Source organism: Trichosurus vulpecula, chromosome 5 (assembly GCF_011100635.1).
Source record: "Trichosurus vulpecula isolate mTriVul1 chromosome 5, mTriVul1.pri, whole genome shotgun sequence".
NCBI classification, from domain to species: domain Eukaryota; kingdom Metazoa; phylum Chordata; class Mammalia; order Diprotodontia; family Phalangeridae; genus Trichosurus; species Trichosurus vulpecula.
The window spans coordinates 157,668,470-157,688,258 of NC_050577.1; the positions used below are offsets into that span (position 1 = coordinate 157,668,470).

At 36.1% G+C, this 19,789-nt stretch overlaps 1 protein-coding gene across 3 annotated transcripts in view; it reads right to left on the reverse strand.

The window, feature by feature from the left end:
- The window catches only part of CACNA2D1 (calcium voltage-gated channel auxiliary subunit alpha2delta 1), a 676,615-nt gene that overhangs the window by 141,394 nt on the left and 515,432 nt on the right, over positions 1–19,789 (reverse strand). For all 3 annotated transcript variants that reach the window (XM_036759223.1, XM_036759222.1, XM_036759224.1), the window contains exon 7: positions 17,598–17,729. In XM_036759223.1, the coding sequence (XP_036615118.1) occupies positions 17,598–17,729 (132 nt within the window). The remainder of the gene's footprint in view (positions 1–17,597; positions 17,730–19,789) is intronic.

Consider the following 19,789-nt stretch of genomic DNA (forward strand, 5'->3'; position numbering starts at 1 on the left):
TATCCTTATAAAATGCTTATTTTAATTGATATTGCTATTAGTGAACACATTTCTTTGGTTGGCAAAATCAAGTTTTTTCTGACAAGGTAATTTTGGGCTCCCTGATGTAGCAGCTATTTTACATCAGTTAACGTTTTATAGCATGTGGTTATAATCAAGGTCAATAGTTTTACCATCTTCAATTTCCCATTAAAAAATTGTTCATTCATTTGAATAGATTGGTTTGAAAGTGTTGCAACTGTATTCAACGTCATCTCATCCATATCAATTCTTCTAATTTGATTTTGACATTGACATGTGTTGTAACTTATTTATTGATGGTATGGATTCACACAGGCAACTTATTCTTACATGACTCTGATAATGCCAGATAGTTATGAATTTTATAACATCATGATATCTGAGGAATCCCAGTATCGTGTGACCCAAAATCAATGGAGGGACACTATAGATAGGACTACACTACAACATATTTTCATTGGTGACTTACACACAAGATGTGGGGCAAGGCATATCATGAAAGACAAGTATAATCGGAAAATATTAAGAAGGGAGAATTATCCCTCTGATGGAATTGAACTGAATAGACAATCCCAATGCCAGACTGATAGCCATAAGGTATAAAATGACCTAAATGAAGGCCTCCAGTATACTGGATAGATCCTCAGGGGAAGGATTATAAGAGAATATGGCCAAGAGTCACACTCTGGAGGAGAAGATATGGATGGATTATAAAACAATACTCTAAGCACAATTTGCAATACTTAAAATTCTAGGCCCCCCCATCAGTCGCTGTAATATATAAGTAACTAAATTGTGAAAGAATGTCTTCATTTTTAATTGTCAACCTCTGTTGGATAAAACAACTTCAGGTTTAGGTAAATTGTTGTTTTCCATTACTATTCATTATTAAAGTTGATGCAAGTGATTGGCTGATTTGCTTTAAGATTTCTTTTGAAGTATTAAAATTGAATAGCCTCAATCTATGTATATTAAGATTATGTAGTCCAAGTTCATCATGTTCCTACTGGCCATGGACAAGGCCATACTCCTAGGGGAAAGTTGGTTTGCAGCTTTCATAAATGATTCAGTGAGAGAAGAGTTTAAAACTTATGGTTAAGATGAGATTTTTAGATTGTCATCAGTTTCATTCATCCAAGCTATTTCTGTCTGGATTCTTAATCGATAGACAATTAGAGTTTCAGTTTTGACTTTCTATGCTAAATAAAATCTATAGTGTCTTTTTTAAGAACTGAAAATGTTTTGGAGGTTACACTTTTAGCATGTCTAAGATCAAAACATTTTATATAGCACAAGACTGTAGAAATTTACATAAAGGATTAACACAGCTTTCACAAAAAGAAATTAATAAGTAGTCTTTTGGCCACTGTTGGGAAAAATCAAATTAGTTCTCCAGTCATTATTTTTTTTATCATTCACTGTTCCATAATATTGCCTTTACAGGTTTTAAGTGATCATTATTTTGTGCTGAAATGGAGATATAATTACATCATCCATTTACTTAATATGAAATTCCAGTGAGAGAAGGATGTTGCTATTATATAGGTACTGAAATCATATTAGATAATAATGTTTGCCTACTATACTAGGTTCCAACCACTCATTCAGTTACACCAGGAATCAATTTGGCAGTGATACAGCATAAAAGCCACTGACCAAAACATGTAATCAGATTAAAAATATATATATACAAAAATAACAACAAAAAGAAGGAGTATGCCCACTTTAGATGTTGAAATCATTTTTTAAGAAGAGGACCGGAGTTCTGGGAGCTATAGGAAGAGGAATAAGACTAATCCAGCCACAGGACACCATACTTGTGATTGTCATCAGTCAAGTACTTGTAAGAAGTACTTTTAACTTTTCCTTTTATCATAAAAAGACTATGGTTAGTTCAATAAGAGATAAATCTACCAGGTTAGCATTCTCTTTTATAGGTCATCTGCAAATAAGCAACAGCCACAATATTTGCCTGACCACTTCCACTGTGGGGTTGAACTTAAACTTTTTTTTTTATTAAAGAAGAGAGTCTGTCAGATAAAGAAAGGTTCTATACTATAAGGCATAGAAATATCAAGATAAAAATTAAATAGTGTTTTAGAGTTTCTCCTTTATTAATATAGTTAACGACTTTTTTAAGCAGATATAATTATTTGATGTTTGGGAATTAGAGATTAGGGATGCATTGAGATGTTTTTCTTTTGTTAGGAACCCTTCTACATGAAATGAAAGCTAATTGCATTACTAATTAATAAGATCAAATGCTTGATAACTACATTTTCCTAAAGCATGTTTCAAAATTTTGCTATGAGAAGAGAAATATCAAATAAATGTACAGAGACCTTTCTTTTACTAGTTTATACTACATACACTTTTAGTTTACATTTGTTTGGTTCCAATAATCCATGAGATTGACAATTACCTACTGCAAGGAAAGGGAACAAATCTCTAGTTGATATCTCTGGTTAAATCACACCTGTGATGTCCTGCATTTAACAAATTTCCACTTCTAAAAAGCTAACCATTTTAATCCTGTTTTCTTATTGATTTGAATATGTAGGTATACTTTTCTAATTCAATAAGCTCTAGCTTGTTAGAATATAAAACATAAAACATAATAGAACTTGCTAATAAAATCACCTCCTCAAGGACTATGGCTAAGAATATCATTGTAATCATTTTGTGCTATTAACTTAGGAAAAAAATATTTTATGGGTATATTTTGTTTGAGCCAGCAGAAACTCTTTAACATACACATAATTCCTGATCCCCAGTGTAGTCTCCTAAAACACTGAAGAAAAATCTAGTAATAGAGTAGTTACTATTTACAGCACAAGATTTTTTTTTCTCTTGTAGCTTTCTTGTTTCTATTCATTGCATTCGTTTTGTATGTTGTTCTTTTGGCTATGCTTTCCTTATAATAGATCATTCAATAAAGTCTCCTATTACTTCTCTAAAATCTTATATTCATTCTTTCTTATTGCCCAATAGCATTCTTTTCCATTCACATACCACAATTTCTCTGAATAAGATTGATGGTCAAGCCAGTTTTTCCAGTAAATCCCAGCCAAAATTTTTTAACATAATTTGTAAAGTTTATTCATAGGAAACATGAATAAAAGGTTTTAAAAGTTCTATGTTGTTTATCTGAGACACACTAAATGATAATTCATGACTGGACAGATGCAGGCAATGATGAAGTACTAAACAGTATCCAAATTAAGAGGCTATAATTCAAACTGTTCAATTATAATTCACATGTCCTTGCAGAAGTACATAGTTTTTCTTCTTCATGAAGTCTAACACCTTGAGAGAAAACCATTAAAAAGCCTCATCACATATAATTGTAAGCTATATAACTTCTCAGTAGTTCATATCCTTTATTTTATTAAGCACTAGACTATAATGTAAATATTAATCTAGGTCTTACTTTTCTATTTATCTACATTTTTTCCCTGTAATGGATAGTTTTGCAAATTTCTTTGCTGCTGTATAATTTGAACCTTGCAATGTGGAGCACGTCTTTCAGATTGTTTTGCCTGTCAACAATCCACATTCTCTTCAAAATTCAGTGCTACTGTCTTCAACACATGCCTCTTCCCTAGTCCCCTTCAATTGTGTTCATGGACCATAAGGATTATCTATTTAGGTAAGTGTGTACCTTATTTTAAAGCTAGCATTTAAAAAAAAGCCCAAGTATATTACTTATGGAATTGACACCAATGAACTGATATGATGAAAAAATGAAATAATTCAAAGTACGAAGGTTTTGTCAATTTTTTGCCAACCAATATTAAATAAATCAAATATTTTCCAGATTTCTGTCTTTTGGACAGAAAAAGTCTATGAGTCACTTAAGAGGGGGCAGCTGAAATTCACTATAAAAGCCTCCTTGCCTATCATCTTAATTTGTCTTTAATACCCCACTCTAACTCCTTACAAATAATCAGAAGAGCAAACACACACTCATGTATTCCATAATTACCAATTATATGTTGCATCATTTATAAAGCAGTCTTAACTACAAAATGATTTGCTGTGAATTCAGCAGACGGTAGTTAATCCACATAAAACATTTTCTTTGACATAAAAGAGCTACTGTCTGTCAGCAGGAGGGGCAGACAAAACAGACAAGTAGACTGCTTAAGTGGAGTATTACAGAAGTGAAAGACAGAAAGTTAAATGGAAATTTAATTATTTATATGGCCAATATGTAATAGAGACTTTCCAGTAGAAATGAGGGACAGATAAAATCATATGCAGCGACAGTGTGATCTTTGATATAGTGGTGCTGCTCAATATGTTGCAGAGATAGCCGTGTACTATAACATAAATAGAAAATATTTTCAGAGGTTAACAAATCCTTTTTGATAGTAATGATAATGATACATTTCTAGAGACATCTGAAACATTTAAAAAAACATACAACTATAGGAAGCATCCTAAGAGTGACTAAACTTTAATGCCTAGATAGGGACTGGATGTGTGATTTCATTTTGTGTAGGAAAATTTACATACTCCTTCCACCAATGCAGGTCACAACTTTTTTCTAACTTAGAGACTTAGAGGCTCAGAGCATTACGAGGTTAAGTGACTTGCTCAGGGTTATACAGTCAGTATGTCTCAGAGGCAGAACTAGAACCAAGGTCTTCTGGCCCTGAAGTCAGCTCTCTATACAATATGACACACCACTTCTCTTCAGATCTAGAAGAATCTACAAATTATTCGTTTAAATTTATGTGACCTATGGTACATTTTTTTTAGTGTTGCATGACATGGCTTTAGAATAATGAATAACAGAGCATTTAAAAAATACCCAACTATACATACATGATATGAAATGTTGGAGGGACCATAGGAAGAAAGGAAGAATAAAAGAAAGAATGAAAAAGGAAAGATAAAGAAAGAAAGGAAAACCAAAGTTGGATGTTAACACAAGTTATCTTTGTGGCTATTTTAATTCAAGTTCTCCATAGAAAGAGTAATTCAGTAACAAATGGCTATGAATCTGTTTCCATACTAACATCCTATTTTACTATTATGTCCCATAAGCAACAAGATTACTTATTCATTAGCAAAGGCATTACTGTGACCCCACAGTGAGCTATCACTCCATGCAGGAAGAATGCTCTTTAAGGAGCACCATGAAACAATAAAATGACTCGCTTAACTTCTCTGAAATGACAGCTTAGTGATACAGTGTTTTACTTATTGTTTTTGCATAATCTTGAAGTTATAGTAGATATGCAAATCATAATGGATCAGGATGGTGTTTGATTAAAAACTCCGCATCATCATTCTTTCTAACTAAGAGTTACTTCAGAGCTTCTAAAAGTTTGTATCATTTTCACATTCCTTAAGCATGGGATTATAGATGCGATGGGAAAAGGATGAGCAATCTTTCTGATCTACGCTGGCTCAATTATTCAGGTGATTTCCAGCCCAGAAAATTCAGTCCCTAAATTTAAATGTTTGCCTCTAAATTTTTTCATCATTGCAATCTCACTATCACCTAAAACACAAGTAAAATACGAAGCCCATTGCTTCCAGACCAAATTAGCTTCCTATCTTGATTTTCCTATTTCTTTCAATGTCAAGATACTATCATTCTCTCCCTCTTGCTTAAACTTCTTCACCTTGATTTCTCCCTTTTGCAAGCCCTAACTTCATCATAAATCGATCATCACAACAGTTATTGTACCTTATAGATGCATCTCCTGCATTCTTCTCCTTCTTCCTCTTCCCAGTATTCCCAGCATCAATCTCTCACTAAGTCACATTAGCTGTCTAATAGCTTGGTCCATGAGGTAGTTAGTAAGGGTAGGAAATAGTATGCTAGTGGATAGAGGGCATGGAGTCAATTGATCTGAGTAAAAGGGATCCAAGGGGGCAGATTTCTAACCAACTTGTTTTGGGAGTGTCCACAGTGTTTTGGGATGTCCAGATTTTCCATAATTCACATGAGAATATTTTATGTGCCTCCCTGAAGGTGTGTTTGTGGCGGGGTGGGGTGGGCAGTTGACTAATTTTTCTACTCATATGTCCAGATCTGTGCTTCTTATAATGCACAAGACAGAAATGTTGTCACAGGTTTGCTCTGTTAGGGGCTGAGGAAGTGACTGGCTAAGGGATCCAGGGTACCATTATCACCAAAGGGAATCTGTGATGCAATCTATGATGCAAAAGTACACATATATTCAGGTGTCTGTTGCTTTTGTGAATACACTCTTCAAAATCTGCCTCTAGCCTACTTTTCTGGACACTTTTCACATTACCTCCCTTCTTCAAGCATTCCATATTCCAGTCAAATTGGATTAATTCTTGTTCCCCTAATTTGGCATTACATATCCATCATCTATGAATCTGCCTAGGCTGTGACTCCTTCCTAAAGGGCACCCCCATTTCCACTATCTTAGAACCCTTAGTTTTACTCGAGGATGGCACAGGTAGCACTTTCTTTGGGAAGCCTTTTCCAGTCTCCCATGCTGTCTCCCTTCCTTAACTTACCTTGCATTTACTTAGCTTTACAGCTTGTATCCCCTAAAGAATATTTTGTAAATTCTTCAAGGATAGATACAGCCTTTCATTATTTTATTTGTATCCCCTGGTACCTTGCATATGGTAAATACATATAAATGTTTAATTTAATCGAACTGAACTTTAAAATAGAAGATAGAGGCTTCTGGCACCTGAAAGATCGCTGAAATTAAATCTTAACTGAAATCTTTCACTTAATTATAATTTATCCTATATAAAACCATCAGTATAATACTTTAAACATTCCATTGTTAAAAAAATCTCCTATGGTTCCCTATTACCTACAAAAGAAAGTCTAACTTCCACTTTTTGGCATTCAAGGCTCTTGTATTTGGCCTTATCCTAGTTGCCTAAGTTTATCCACCACCTTTTGTTCCTGTGCAGTCCTATGTTTCATTCAGGCTAGTCTAGTTACTGTCTTCAGAACATTCATTGCTCATTTATGACCTTTATTAATGCTATCTCCCATCCTGGAATTCCTTGACCCTGTCATTCTTTCTTTTCCATCTATCCAAATTCTACCTGACATCCCCCCCACCCCAAACTGAAATGTGTTTATACATTCAAACTCATTAACTTAAAAGGTTATAAAGTTACCTAGACAACTTAATTAATGGCATGGTCATATTTACATGGCCCAAATGATGGATTTCTGCCACATTAACATTAAATAGATCACTATATAATAGGATCCTTTTTATGGCCAGACAGTAGCAAAGCATAATCTCTTATCATCAATGATTTTTTTTTCAGACTTAGTTACAGTTCATGCTTTTGATTCACAGGAGGGAAATCATCCAAATCTGTTTGTCTCTTAAGCTTCTATGAAAATATTTTCATGATGACCCATAATTGTGTAGGCCCTTCTCGTTAGACCACTATGAGAAATCTGACTCTTGAATTTAAAGACTTGCAGTTTCCTAAGCGTGGATATTCTCTTCATAGAAGCAATATGACACTGAAAATTTAATGACTTGGAGACCAACTGAAAAAGGGATTGTTGGGGGCAGAGCCAAGAAGGCAGCTGGAAAGCGGGGACTTGTTTAAGCTCTCCCCCAAATCCCTCCAAACACCTGTACAAAATGGCTCTGAACAAATTCTAGAGCTGTGGAACCCATGAAATAGCAGAAGGAAACAGGTCTCCAGCCCAGGAGAGCCTGGATGGTCACCAGTAAGGGTCTGTTGCATGGTGTTGGAAGCAGAGCGCAGCCCAGCGTGGGCCATTCCAGGACAGACCAGACCCAGAATCAGGCAGCCAGAACAGGTCTTAGGGCCATGAATCAGTGAGCTGTGGCAGTTACCAGACTTCTCAACCCACAAACGCCAAAGAGCAGGTTAGAGGGAAACTGCTGAATTGAGTTCAGAGCGGTCTGATCACCAGCCTTGGGGGTGGCAGAGGTGATGCAGCAGTGGTGGTGGTAGCAGCAGGAAACTCCTGAGGCTGCTTCCAGAGCTCCAGCATCAGCTGCTTCCCGAGTCCCTGGCTCACATGGTGGGAGGAATCTAGTAGTAGATCACAGCAGGAATGCAAGGAGTGCAAGGAGTGCTTTTTGGGCACAAAGGCAGATTCTCTTGCTGTGCCCTGCTTGGATCTCTATTGTGCTCCTGGTTGGTGGTTCTTGGGGAAGGAGGAGCACTGCTGTGACAGAGCCATGGGTGAAGGTGGAGTAGAAGCAGCTCTGAAAACAGCAGGGCTTGGACGCTAAAGCTTGGGACAAAGTACTCTCTACTCTACAAGCAGTCATATCCTGAGAAAAAGCTCGAGGGTCAAGTAGTTGGCTGAGAACATGAACAGGCAGCGAAAACAAACTCACACACAAACTCAGACTCAAACTCAAACTCTAGATTCCTTTTTTTGGTGACAAAGAAGATCTAAACATACAGTCAGAAAAAGTCAACAAAGTCAAAGAGCCTACATCAAAAGCCTCCAAGAAAAATATGAACCGGGCTCAGGCCATGGAAGAGCTCAAAAAGGATTTGGAAAAGTAAGTAAGAGAAATAGTGGAAAAATTGGGAAGAGAAATGACAGTGATGCAAGAAAACCATGAAAGACAAGTCAACAACTTGCTAAAGGAGACCTAAAAAATACTGAAGAAAATAACACCTTAAAGAACAGACTAACTCAAATTGCAAAAGAGCTCCAAAAAGCCAATGAGGAGAAGAATGCCTTGAAAGGCAGAATTAGCCAAATGGAAAGGAGGTCCAAAAGACCACTGAAGAAAATACCACCTTAAAAATTAGATTGGAGCAAGTGGAAGCTAATGACTTTATGAGAAATCAAGATATTATAAAACAGAACCAAAAGAATAAAGAAAATGGAAGACAATGTGAAATATCTCATTGGAAAAACCACTGACCTGGAAAATAGATCCAGGAGAGATAATTTAAAAATTATTGGACTACCTGAAAGCCATTGTGTTGGTAAGCAAAATGGGCTCTTAGCACTCAGTTCAACCAAGTGCCCTTGAAGAGTTTGGCTTTTGTTTCCTTTGATTAATTCAGTGTATTTCATTGAGTCTTACTAGGTGCTAAGCCCCAGGCCCAAATCCCTATTAGGTGCTTCCCAGGGTACTAAGAGGAGGTGCTAACTCAAGAGCCCATCATAGGGGCCTAAGTTTTGGTCATTCAGATGACATTTGATGATGTCTGAAATGGTGTAAGAAGATAATACAGAGCTATTTGCTCAAGGGCTCTCACTCGTGGTGGTGAGCTGATGTGGAAACTCCAGGCAACTGTAGCTAAGAGCCCTCCAGCTCGTAACCCAGATGTTAGGACTTTGTTAAACTCTGGTAACTATGTAGTGGGATTTGAATCAGATGAAGTCTGTCTGTTGATGTTTGTAATTTGTTTGTATTTGCTCTGAAGTTCAGGGTGCTGGCTTTTTCCCCTGAAATATGTGAATGATATTTGTATACTGGATTAAAGTAAGATTGTCAACCCCTTAACATTGCTTTCCTTAGTAAAGCAGATCAAAAGAACCTGGGCTTTTGCAGCATGCTGGCAGCATTCTTGTTGTTGGACTTGTGTTGGTCTTTCACCCCCACAACAGCTGCTGGCCAGATTGTTGAAACAGACATCATCAAAAAAGAGCCTAGACATCACCTTTCAAAAAATTATCAAGGAAAACTGCCCTGATATTCTAGAGCCAGAGGGTAAAATAGAAATTGAAAGAACCCACTGATTGCTTCTTGAAAAAGATCCCAAAAAGAAAACTGCTAGGAATATTGTTGCTAAATTCCAGAGTTTCCAGGTCAAAGAGAAAATAATGCAAGCAGCCAGAAAGAAACAATTTGAGTATTGTGGAAACACAATCAGAATAACACAAGATCTAGCAGCTTCTACATTAAGGGATCTAAGGGCTTGCAATATGATATTCCAGAAGGTCAAAGGAGCTAGGATTAAAACCAAGAATCACCTACCCAGCAAAACTGAGTATAATGTTCTAAGGCAAAATATGGATTTTCAATAAAATAGAGGACTTTCAAGCTTTTTCGATGAAAAGACCAGAGCTGAATAAAAAAATTGACTTTCAAATACAGGAATCAAGAGAAGCATGAAAAAGTAAACAAGAAAGAGAATTCATAAGGGACTTAACTAAAGTTGAACTGTTATGTTTACGTTCCTACATGGAAAGATGATATGTGTAATTCACAAGACCTTTCTCAGTATTAGGTGAGTTGAAGGGAATATAGACAGGGCACAGGATGAGTTGAATATGAAGGGATGATATCTAAAAAAATGAAATAAATCTAAGGGGTGAGAGAGGAATATATTGAGAGAAGGAGAAAGGGAGAGATAGAATGGGATAAATTATCTCACATAAAAGTGGCAAGAAAAGCAGTTCTGTTGGAAGGGAAGAGGAGGCAGGTGAGGGGCAATGAGTGAATCTTACTGTCATCGTATTCAACTTGAGGGGGGAGTAAGATACACACTCAATTGGGTATCTTACTCCACAGGAAAGTAAAGGGAAGGGAATAAAAAAAGGGGGGGGATGATAGAAGGGAGGGCAGATGGGGAGGAGGTAATCAAAAGCAAACACTTTTGAAAAGGGACAGGGTCAAGGGAGAAAATTGAATAAAGGGGGACATGATAGGATGGAAGGAAATATAGTTAGCCTTTCACAATGTGATTATTGTGGAAGTGTTTTGCATAATGATACATGTGTGAGCTATGTTGAATTGTTTGCCTTCCTAGGGAGGGTGGGTGGGAAGGGGAGAGGGGAGAGAATTTGGAACTTAAAGTTTTAAAAGAAGATGCTTAAAAAAACGTTGTTTTTTGCATACAGCTAGGAAACAAAATATATAGGTGAATGGGGCATAGAAATCTATCCTGCCCTACAAGAAAGTAAGGGGAAAGGGGATGGGGGGGAGTGGGGTGACAAAAGGGAGGGCTGACTGGTGAACAAAGCAATCAGAATATATGCCATCTTGGAAAGGGGGGAGGGTAGAAATGGGGAGAAAATTTGTAACTCAAAATCTTGTGGAAATCAATGTTGAAAACTAAAATATGAAATAAAAATGATATAATTGGAAAAAAAATGAAAAGGGATTGTTTTATAGGTAGTTCTCCTTGGTCAAAAAATAAGGGATATATTTGATTAAGGTGATCCTTTGGTCAAGCTAATTCTAACTAAGGAAATGGGAAAGTCTGGACTCAAGAAATGAACTTGCTCATTTAAAGACAATGTATTGAATGGTTCCTATGTGTAGCATTTTGTGGAAGGTGCTGTATAAAATACTCCAAAGAACACTCAGACTTGGTATGTTTTTCATTGGCCAGTAGAGGAGACAAGGCATACAAATACTTGGAATTCAAGGAAGAATGTGAAAATGCACAAATAAACAAACAAATGAATGAATGAATAACTAAAGGTCTAAAACAAGTGCTATGGGAGTTCAAAAGAATGAAAGCTATAATGGCATTCAACTTAGATTGGCTGGGTAACGGGATAGAGGTCTAAAGGGGGCATGTAATGTATTAGAAGTAGCAGAATACCTACCCTGATAGAAATAAGTGGGCTCAGTCCTTACACAGAGTGCAGCATTTCAAAAACATGAAAATCATTCCTTTTTCGTATTACAAGACTCCAGAAGATCATGTGACATGCTGTATCCCAGAGAGAATGCTTTCATTTCCCTGTCTTTATTGTTTCACCTGGGCTATCCATAAGGAGGATTTAGAATGCTTTCCAGACTTTTTTTTTTCTTAGGCATAATGTATATCCAGATTCTTTATAACTTATTTTAGGAAAATCCCAGCATAACGGGTAGAGAAATTTTTTATTAGGACTTTATTTGATTCTGATCTGACATACTTTGAATTCCATTATTAAATATTATAGTTTTATTTTAAAATAAAGAGAATTAATTCATGAATAATGTCACAAAAGACTATATTATAAAATATCACCATAAGTTATTTTAAAGGTAGCTGAAGGCAAAAAAAGGAGATTTGCACTCTAAAATGGCATTGTGATAATCCACTGAAGACTAATTAGAATCTCAAGTATACTATTAACTATAAAGATTTCAAGAGAAATAATAGATAAAATAAATAGTCTGTGCTGAGACTGTTTTTTGGTTTTTTTTTAAATGATTCAGACAAGTAAGAATCACCAAATTTGACAGTTCCCACAGGCAATTTTAAAAGAAAAGGAAAAATTATTTGGTAGAATAAAGAACTTCACAAGAGACTTTCCAAAAAAAAAAAGAAATTGATTAATCCATTTATTTCCTTAGTGACATGAAATTCTTTTTCGAAGGAAAGCCTCAAACCCTAGAGAGGCTTTCAGGAGGATTTTAATCCTGGACATACCCTAGATATCCATGCAACTTCACATGACTCTCAGGTATCCAGTTTTCTGAATTGTACAATGAGAAGTTAGATCAACCGCTAAGATCCTTTTAAGCTTTTGGAAATAGCCCATAAATCTATGTCCATAATGATATGACTCCATTTATACATAAACAGTGGAGAGCTGAAATAATAACAGGAAGAGAACACAATACAGTGAAAAAATACACTAGCTCTGGAGTCCAAGGACATGAGCTGAAATCCTGCCTTTGATGCTTACTACCTGCATGACTCTGAGCAAGTCACTTAACCTCCTTAGGTCGCAGTTTCCCCAACTGTACAATGAGATAATTGGACTCTTCTAGTCTTAGACTTACGATCCTGTTTCAAGGTTGGCCACAAACTTCTAGCAATATATAAATATCTTAAATACTGAAATATTCTTAGTTCTTTGGGGGTATTGTATTCTATGTCCTATAGCAACATTGGTAGAATAGTGGCATTGAAAAGATGATGGGCTCTTTGTTTTCTGTAGGATGTTTGGGATCAGTAGAGGAGTGCTAACATTACCCAATAGCAACCCAGCTTATTCAACACTATGCCCAACTTGTTTTCTCTCTGTACTGTCTGTCTGAGATACTAAAGATAAATATAGAAATATTCTATATATCTCTAGAGATATAGTATACTACATATCTGAGACACTATATAGAAACAATAGATTTATAATCTATCAATATATGTAGATATATAGATATGTCTGTACATATATACTATCCCTCTAGTAAAAAAACACAAACTAAAAACCTTTATGTGCCAAACAAAAGCAACTTCACAAGCATTTTAGAATGCTAATGTTCTTTTAAATAATATTTCTCTAAGGAAAAAGAATAAATCCCTGAGTGCTTATAAAGCCCTATATCTGAGAGCATGTTGCCATATTGGACACTAAGGTAATTTATTTATTATTTCTCTTAACTTTTTTTAACTATTGGAAATTCCTGATCTATTTTTCCCTACCCTATTCTAGGTGTTCACAAAGTATTAAACAGTGATTACCTCATTTGTTATTTCCCACTCATATCTACTATATAATGGCTATTTTTGTGAACGTTGGATATAGTAACTAAAATTATTTTGTGTACTTCTTCTTATTGCTCTTTGACTTGCCATGCCTTCTTATTGTCGGATTTATATTTGGTAGAGGCTTTTTTGTGTTTGTTTCCTAATCCTCTAGCACCAGCAGGAAGAAGCATCAGGTTTAAAAGCACATGTGTGAAAGACCATGTGGGGATATTAGATATGTATGAGTAGTTCTCTGAATAAAAAGATTTAGAACTTGTTAATAAGAGGTTTGTACAAGGAAATTGCTTGAGAATGGTATTTAAAAGGTTTACATCCCTCTACTGGATCTGAGCTTACTCAAATTATCCATTTCTCAGTTAAATAAAGAGTCATGTTTTCAACTAGGTAAATCCATATTATTTTCCATGGGGAAAAGACTTTTAGACAACGAATAAGATTTGCTTATTTTCCTCTTAAAATGATATCTTTACCTTCATTTAAAATGTATGACAACTGAGATTCAAAGAAGAGGGCCAGAATATGCTTGTCCATACTTTTTTCAGGTTTTCTTTCATCTGGAACCAAATCAATCTAACCGTGACTTTGAAATTTTCTTTTATTTTTTGTTTCATATCATTGAGCAGTGGAAGAAGAAATACTATTTATATCAAATATATTCATCATCATAAGAATCTCATGAACTGTTACAGTATATTATACAATGCACTGGACAAGAAATCAAAGAACCTGAGATCTAGCTTGGACTTGGCCATTAATTGCATGACCTTGGGCAAGCTTTTTTTTTCCCTTTAGGGGCCTGTATTTTCCAAATTGTTAGATGGAGATCATAGTCCTTGCCATGGCCCTTCAAAGTGAGTTTCAAAGAGTGTGTTGTTAAGTGCCTCCCATAAGCAAGGCACTCTCCTAGGTGCTAGGGATACAAAGTTGTAAATATAAGGGCACCTCTCATGTCAAAGTGCTTACAATCTACTAGTATCAGATGAAGCAATTAATTTGAATTGCAAAAAATACTACAAAAATACAGTCCAATAAAAATTGATCTAGATGATTTTTAAATCTTTGAAGACAAGTCAAGTTTCATGGATGATATGCCTGATATGCATATCTAAATATTAAAATAACATATCTTTCACATAACTAAAAATGTTACATATGGAAGGCTTTCTTTTTTTGGCTCTGTGTTACCACAATAAATATTTCAAAATTAAATAGCATTTTGAAGATCAGGTTTTTTTTCCCTGAAGTAAACCTTTCAGGACCAGTAGAATATAAATTACTTGAAGGCAGGGTATGTTTTATTTTTGTATTTGTATCCCCAGTGGCAAGCACGGTTGGTTCCTTGTATACAACAAAGGCTTATTAAATGCTTGGAGACTGAGTCATTGATTGAGGCAGGATTGTGATCTCATTTTTATGTATGAGAAAAGTGAGGGTTAGAGATGCTACATAACTTGTTAAGTCACACAGCAAGAAAAATTCAGAGCTGGCACTGAAATCTAGGTGTTCTGATTTAGCCTTTCTCTTTCTTTTTTTAAAATTTTTTTTGGGGGACAGGGCAATTGGGGTTAAGTGACTTGCCCAAGGTCACATAGCTAGTAAACGTGTCAAGTGTCTGAGGCCGGATTTGAACTCAGGTCCTCCTGACTCCAGGGCCGGTGCTCTACTCACTGCATCACCTAGCTGCCCCTTTCTTTTTCTTTTTCACCAGAAGTGTCAAACACAGTGGTCTGACAAGGCCAGCAACACTCCCAAAAAACCCCAAATGAAATTGAAATGTAATTGGGAAACATTTAATAAAATAATGAAAATACAATAGAACATAGATAATGATAATATGTGCTTGTATTAGTCAATATTTGGCCCGTAGGGATCCTTATGTATGGCTTTGTTCAGTTATTTTCCATCATACCTGACTCTTTGTGACCTCTTTTTATTGGCAAAGATACTAGAGTGGTTTGCCACTTCTTTCTCCAGATCATTTTACAGATGAGGAAACTCAGACAAACAAGATTAATTGACTTGCCCAGGGTCACACAGCTAGTGAGTGTCTGAGGCCAGATTTGGACCCAGATCTTCCTGACTCCAAGTCTGGCATTCTGTTCATTGTGCCACCTAGTTGCCCCAGCTGTATAGGTTACTGGCCCCCATTTTTATTTTCATTTGACACCACTGCTCTATACCACAATAACTCACAAACCAGTGTCCAGTTTTTAGGAGATGTGATGCAGCTATCCCATAGCTATGTAGAGCTTACTTCCACTCAGGGCTGCTGAGGTAGGAGGCAGGACCATAAATTTAGAGCTGGAAGAAATTGTAGGGGCTATCTAGTCTAATCCCCTCATTTTACAGTGAAGAAAATGAGGTTCAGATAGGTTAAATGACTTGCCCAAAGTCACACAGGTATTTCTTGACTCCAGCTCTAAGCACTATATCATTCTGCCTCTTTCTGATAGTGGTTCATAAATTCTCCACCTGATTCTAGCTAAGCTTGCATCCCTCAGCTAGCTCTGTGATTATGCTGAGACTTTTTTGACATAGGGCCCTCAATGTCACTCTCATAGAAGGGCTAAGGGGCATGGAATATTACAAGCAATTGGTCTGTATGGTTTGCAATTTACTTATGCAAGTAAGCAAAGCTGAGGCCCTCTTATGTTTAGACATGTTATTTTCTTTTGGTGCCCTACAATATCTGTTTTCAATAACCCATTTTGGTTTTTACCTTACTCAAAATTCAGGCAGTTATTCCATTCCAGCAGGAATGCCTGTCCATATGCTTTTTGCCTGTAACTTTTAACTTTGCTTTTAACTGCACATTAGAAATAATTCCAATAAGCTAAATATTCTGATTAGGTGTTGATTTCCATCAAAGTTATCTGCATTTAATTTAGACCCAAATACCCAAAAGCTACTGAAAGGCAAGGATCTTTAAAAATAAAATTTCAGGTAACACTTGAGGCCAGAGTAGTAGCAGAGTTTGGGGTAGATTGTCTTGTTAACACAAGTCAAAGGGGAGGTGCTGCATGCAGATCAGACCACATAGGCTTCATAATCAGCATCAACCAGCAAGAGAAGTATGTTCTTTTGGCAACATGACCATCAGGTAGACTGAGTTTAAGTGAGGAGTGTTGGATAAGGTGTGGAAGCCTCCCCTGACCAACATGTAAGGATGGTTCAAAAAGACGTAGTGGAGAACTTATAGGCCCTCTCATTTCCTGCTGCTGGCAAACAGGTTCAGAAGACTGCCTATCTGGAGACCAGTTCAGTCTGCTACCCTTTAGCTATTCACATCAGGATGGTTCTTGAAACTATGGCAGAGAAAAGACAGTAGCCACAGTGCTGGATTCAAGTCACATACTGATTATGCTATATATAGATTTATCTTCCAAATTCTAATTCCACATTTTAAGATGTTCCCAGTCTTTTTTACTTTACTTTACTTTTTTTTTAAGAGCAGACTTGTGATTTCATCAGTATAGTGAACTTCCATGGAGGAAATCAGGTACTACTCCCCAATTTGTTTTGACAAGGGAGTTGCCTGGACCACTGAGCGGTTAAGTGATCTGCTAGTGTCACATAGCCAGTTCTATGTCAGAGGCAGCATTTAAATCTAGGTCTTCCTGACCCTAAAGCCTATTCTCCAGCCAATATCACAGTGCTACAAGTCTACTGGTCAAATTCTATTCCCTGCCCCATTTTTCATGCTTGGTCAAATACAGACACTTGCCCCATATGTGTTGCCAAAAGCTTAGCTCCTGACTGGCTTGGACCTTTGGCCTGCCCACTCTGACTCTATCTATAATTCATCAGCGCTCTCTACTTTGTTTCAATGCCTAAAACACTGATTTCACACTCTGGGCTTATAGTCACTATAGGTCCTCATCTTTCTACATTGCTCCTATCTATACAGTTGCTGACCCATTTAGCCCAGAACTGTCTCTGTCACCTAAAATAGATGATGCCACTCTAAAATCATTCAGCCTGAAAAAGATTGCACGGAATTGTCCATCGAAAGGAAGATCTCTATTTATAAAAATCTATTGTTAACAATCTCTTTCTCATAACAGAAGTTGGGAAGTAAGATAATCCCTACCCAGAGAAAGCAGATGTGCACATTGAAGTTGATGGGTGAAAAATGCCATCACTTAAGAGAATTAACTTACCTGGATAATATCTGGCGAGGCCAGTGGCACTGCCAAATATCTGCCACAGCAAGGTAGGATCTTCCTCTCGATTTTTTTTGAAAACGTCATCTAAGGCACTTGTCCAGTTGAGTTCGTTCAGCACAATTGTTGCTGTAAGACAGCCAAAGAAGAAAAAAAAAATCTTTTGGATTAAGGGTTTCTTTTGTCAAATTACTGAGCAGTTTTACTTCAATTAGTGTTTTATTTTTTAAATTCCAAATTATGTACCTAGGTATGTATGGGGATATATATATATATACACATATGTATATGGGCATATATCTACATACATGGGTACATATGTATCTGCCTGTATACATACATACATATGAAACTCTAGATACAAAGTGAAAAATCCAATCCGTTGTCCAGCTAGCTGTTTCCCCATATTCGTCAGTAGACATAGGCTGTGACTGTGTTTACCCAATTTGGAACCAAATTTTATTGAACACTGTGATGCTGGGGTCTGATAACAATGAGATTTGCTAAAGGTGTATGAATACTTCATTGTAAATCTGTCAGCACTACTGAAAATATGCTTCAAAGCAGAAACCCTATTAGAATTTGGCCTGCGTCACTTCTTCAGACATGTAAGGCATATTACTTATCCTATTTCTTTCCAGAATACCTTATCCTTACGTCACCCCTCAAGTTCAAAACTGGCTAACAATAGAAAGTAGAAAAAATATTTTGGAAAAAAACATAGTGTACTTTCTAAGCATTTGCCATCTGTAGATAGAGTCTTATGGACCTAGTTAAAAATTGCCTTTAAATTGGCCAAGTCTGCACTAAAAGGGATTACAATGAATAACACAGATGTGCTATCTCTCTTTTTAATTTATTGCACATGTCACAGACAATAAAATCAAGTGACTAATGTTCATGATCTGTCAGGAAATTATCAGATCGGGCCTCTCTGTAATAGAGAAATTATGATAATGACCGGACAGTGACTCTGGTCTAAGGATAAAGACAGGTGATCTTGCACAACAGCAATAATGTACTGTCTCTTACAGCAAGGCTGATGGAGAGAGCAAATGGGATTAAAGTTTAAAAAAAGTATACAGGTCTGTTTTTATTTTTGGTGGAGGTAGGGAAGTATTTTAAGAAAGCACTAAACACTATCATTTAAATGCTGCTGGAAAAAAAGAAAACATTGAACTAAATACACGTGAATTGTAAAACAGGGTTGGGACTAGCATTCTAAAGCAGGGCTCATTATTACAGGCTAACAAGATTTTCATCTTTATGGATGTGATTGCTTGCAAAGAGATCGGTTGTGTGCATGTTAATATTCATGAGTTGGGCCAGTTCCATAGTGTTTTGGAGACAGTAGAAAATTCATATTCGTAAGCATGATCCAATGAACACTAAGTGACCAGTTATATGGAAATTCATATTCACGGAGATGACCTGAATGGATACTCGTTATTCGTGGGTATTTACATTAATATGCAACATAGCGTACAGGAGGAAAGCAACAGAGCTTTTCTTTAAACATTTATGAATGTTACAGTACTGTTCAACTGAACAAACAATGGAGTTTATTTATGATATAGATAAACTTCATTATCCCCCAATCTGTCCTGAATATCTGCTTAATTTCCCCAAGTCTCTCAATTCACCCTAGGCAGCAGCTGGCATTCAATTAATTTGAACATGGTAAGGTTTTATTTGTTAGCTGGGCTGCTACTGTTCTCCTTTGTCTTTTTTTTTTCTTTTAGTAGCATAGCAGCTACTTTTTTTTTTAATGGCTAGGTAGGCTGTGAGCTTAGCTCCTTGCATAAGAAATAGAACTGTATGAAAATATGCCATGGAAAAAAAATTAAAATTCAGAAATATGCTTACAATAATAATTTGTTACTAAAATTAATGTTTTGTAATAAAAACTCATTTGCAAACAAATCTTGATTACAGTATTTCCAAAATGTTTTTCCCTCAATATTAACTCACTCTAATCATTCTCATTATGTTGAACCATGAAAATAAAATTTAATTCCTTCTTGAATTTCTTTCTTCCAACTTTATGTGTTACACAAAATGAGATACTCTGCTGCTAGCATATACCTCGTCATGCAAATGTATGTATGTATATATGCATATGATAATAGCTCACTTTTTATATTAAAATCTAAGTTTTACAGTTTGTATAGTGCTTTCCTCAAAATGAC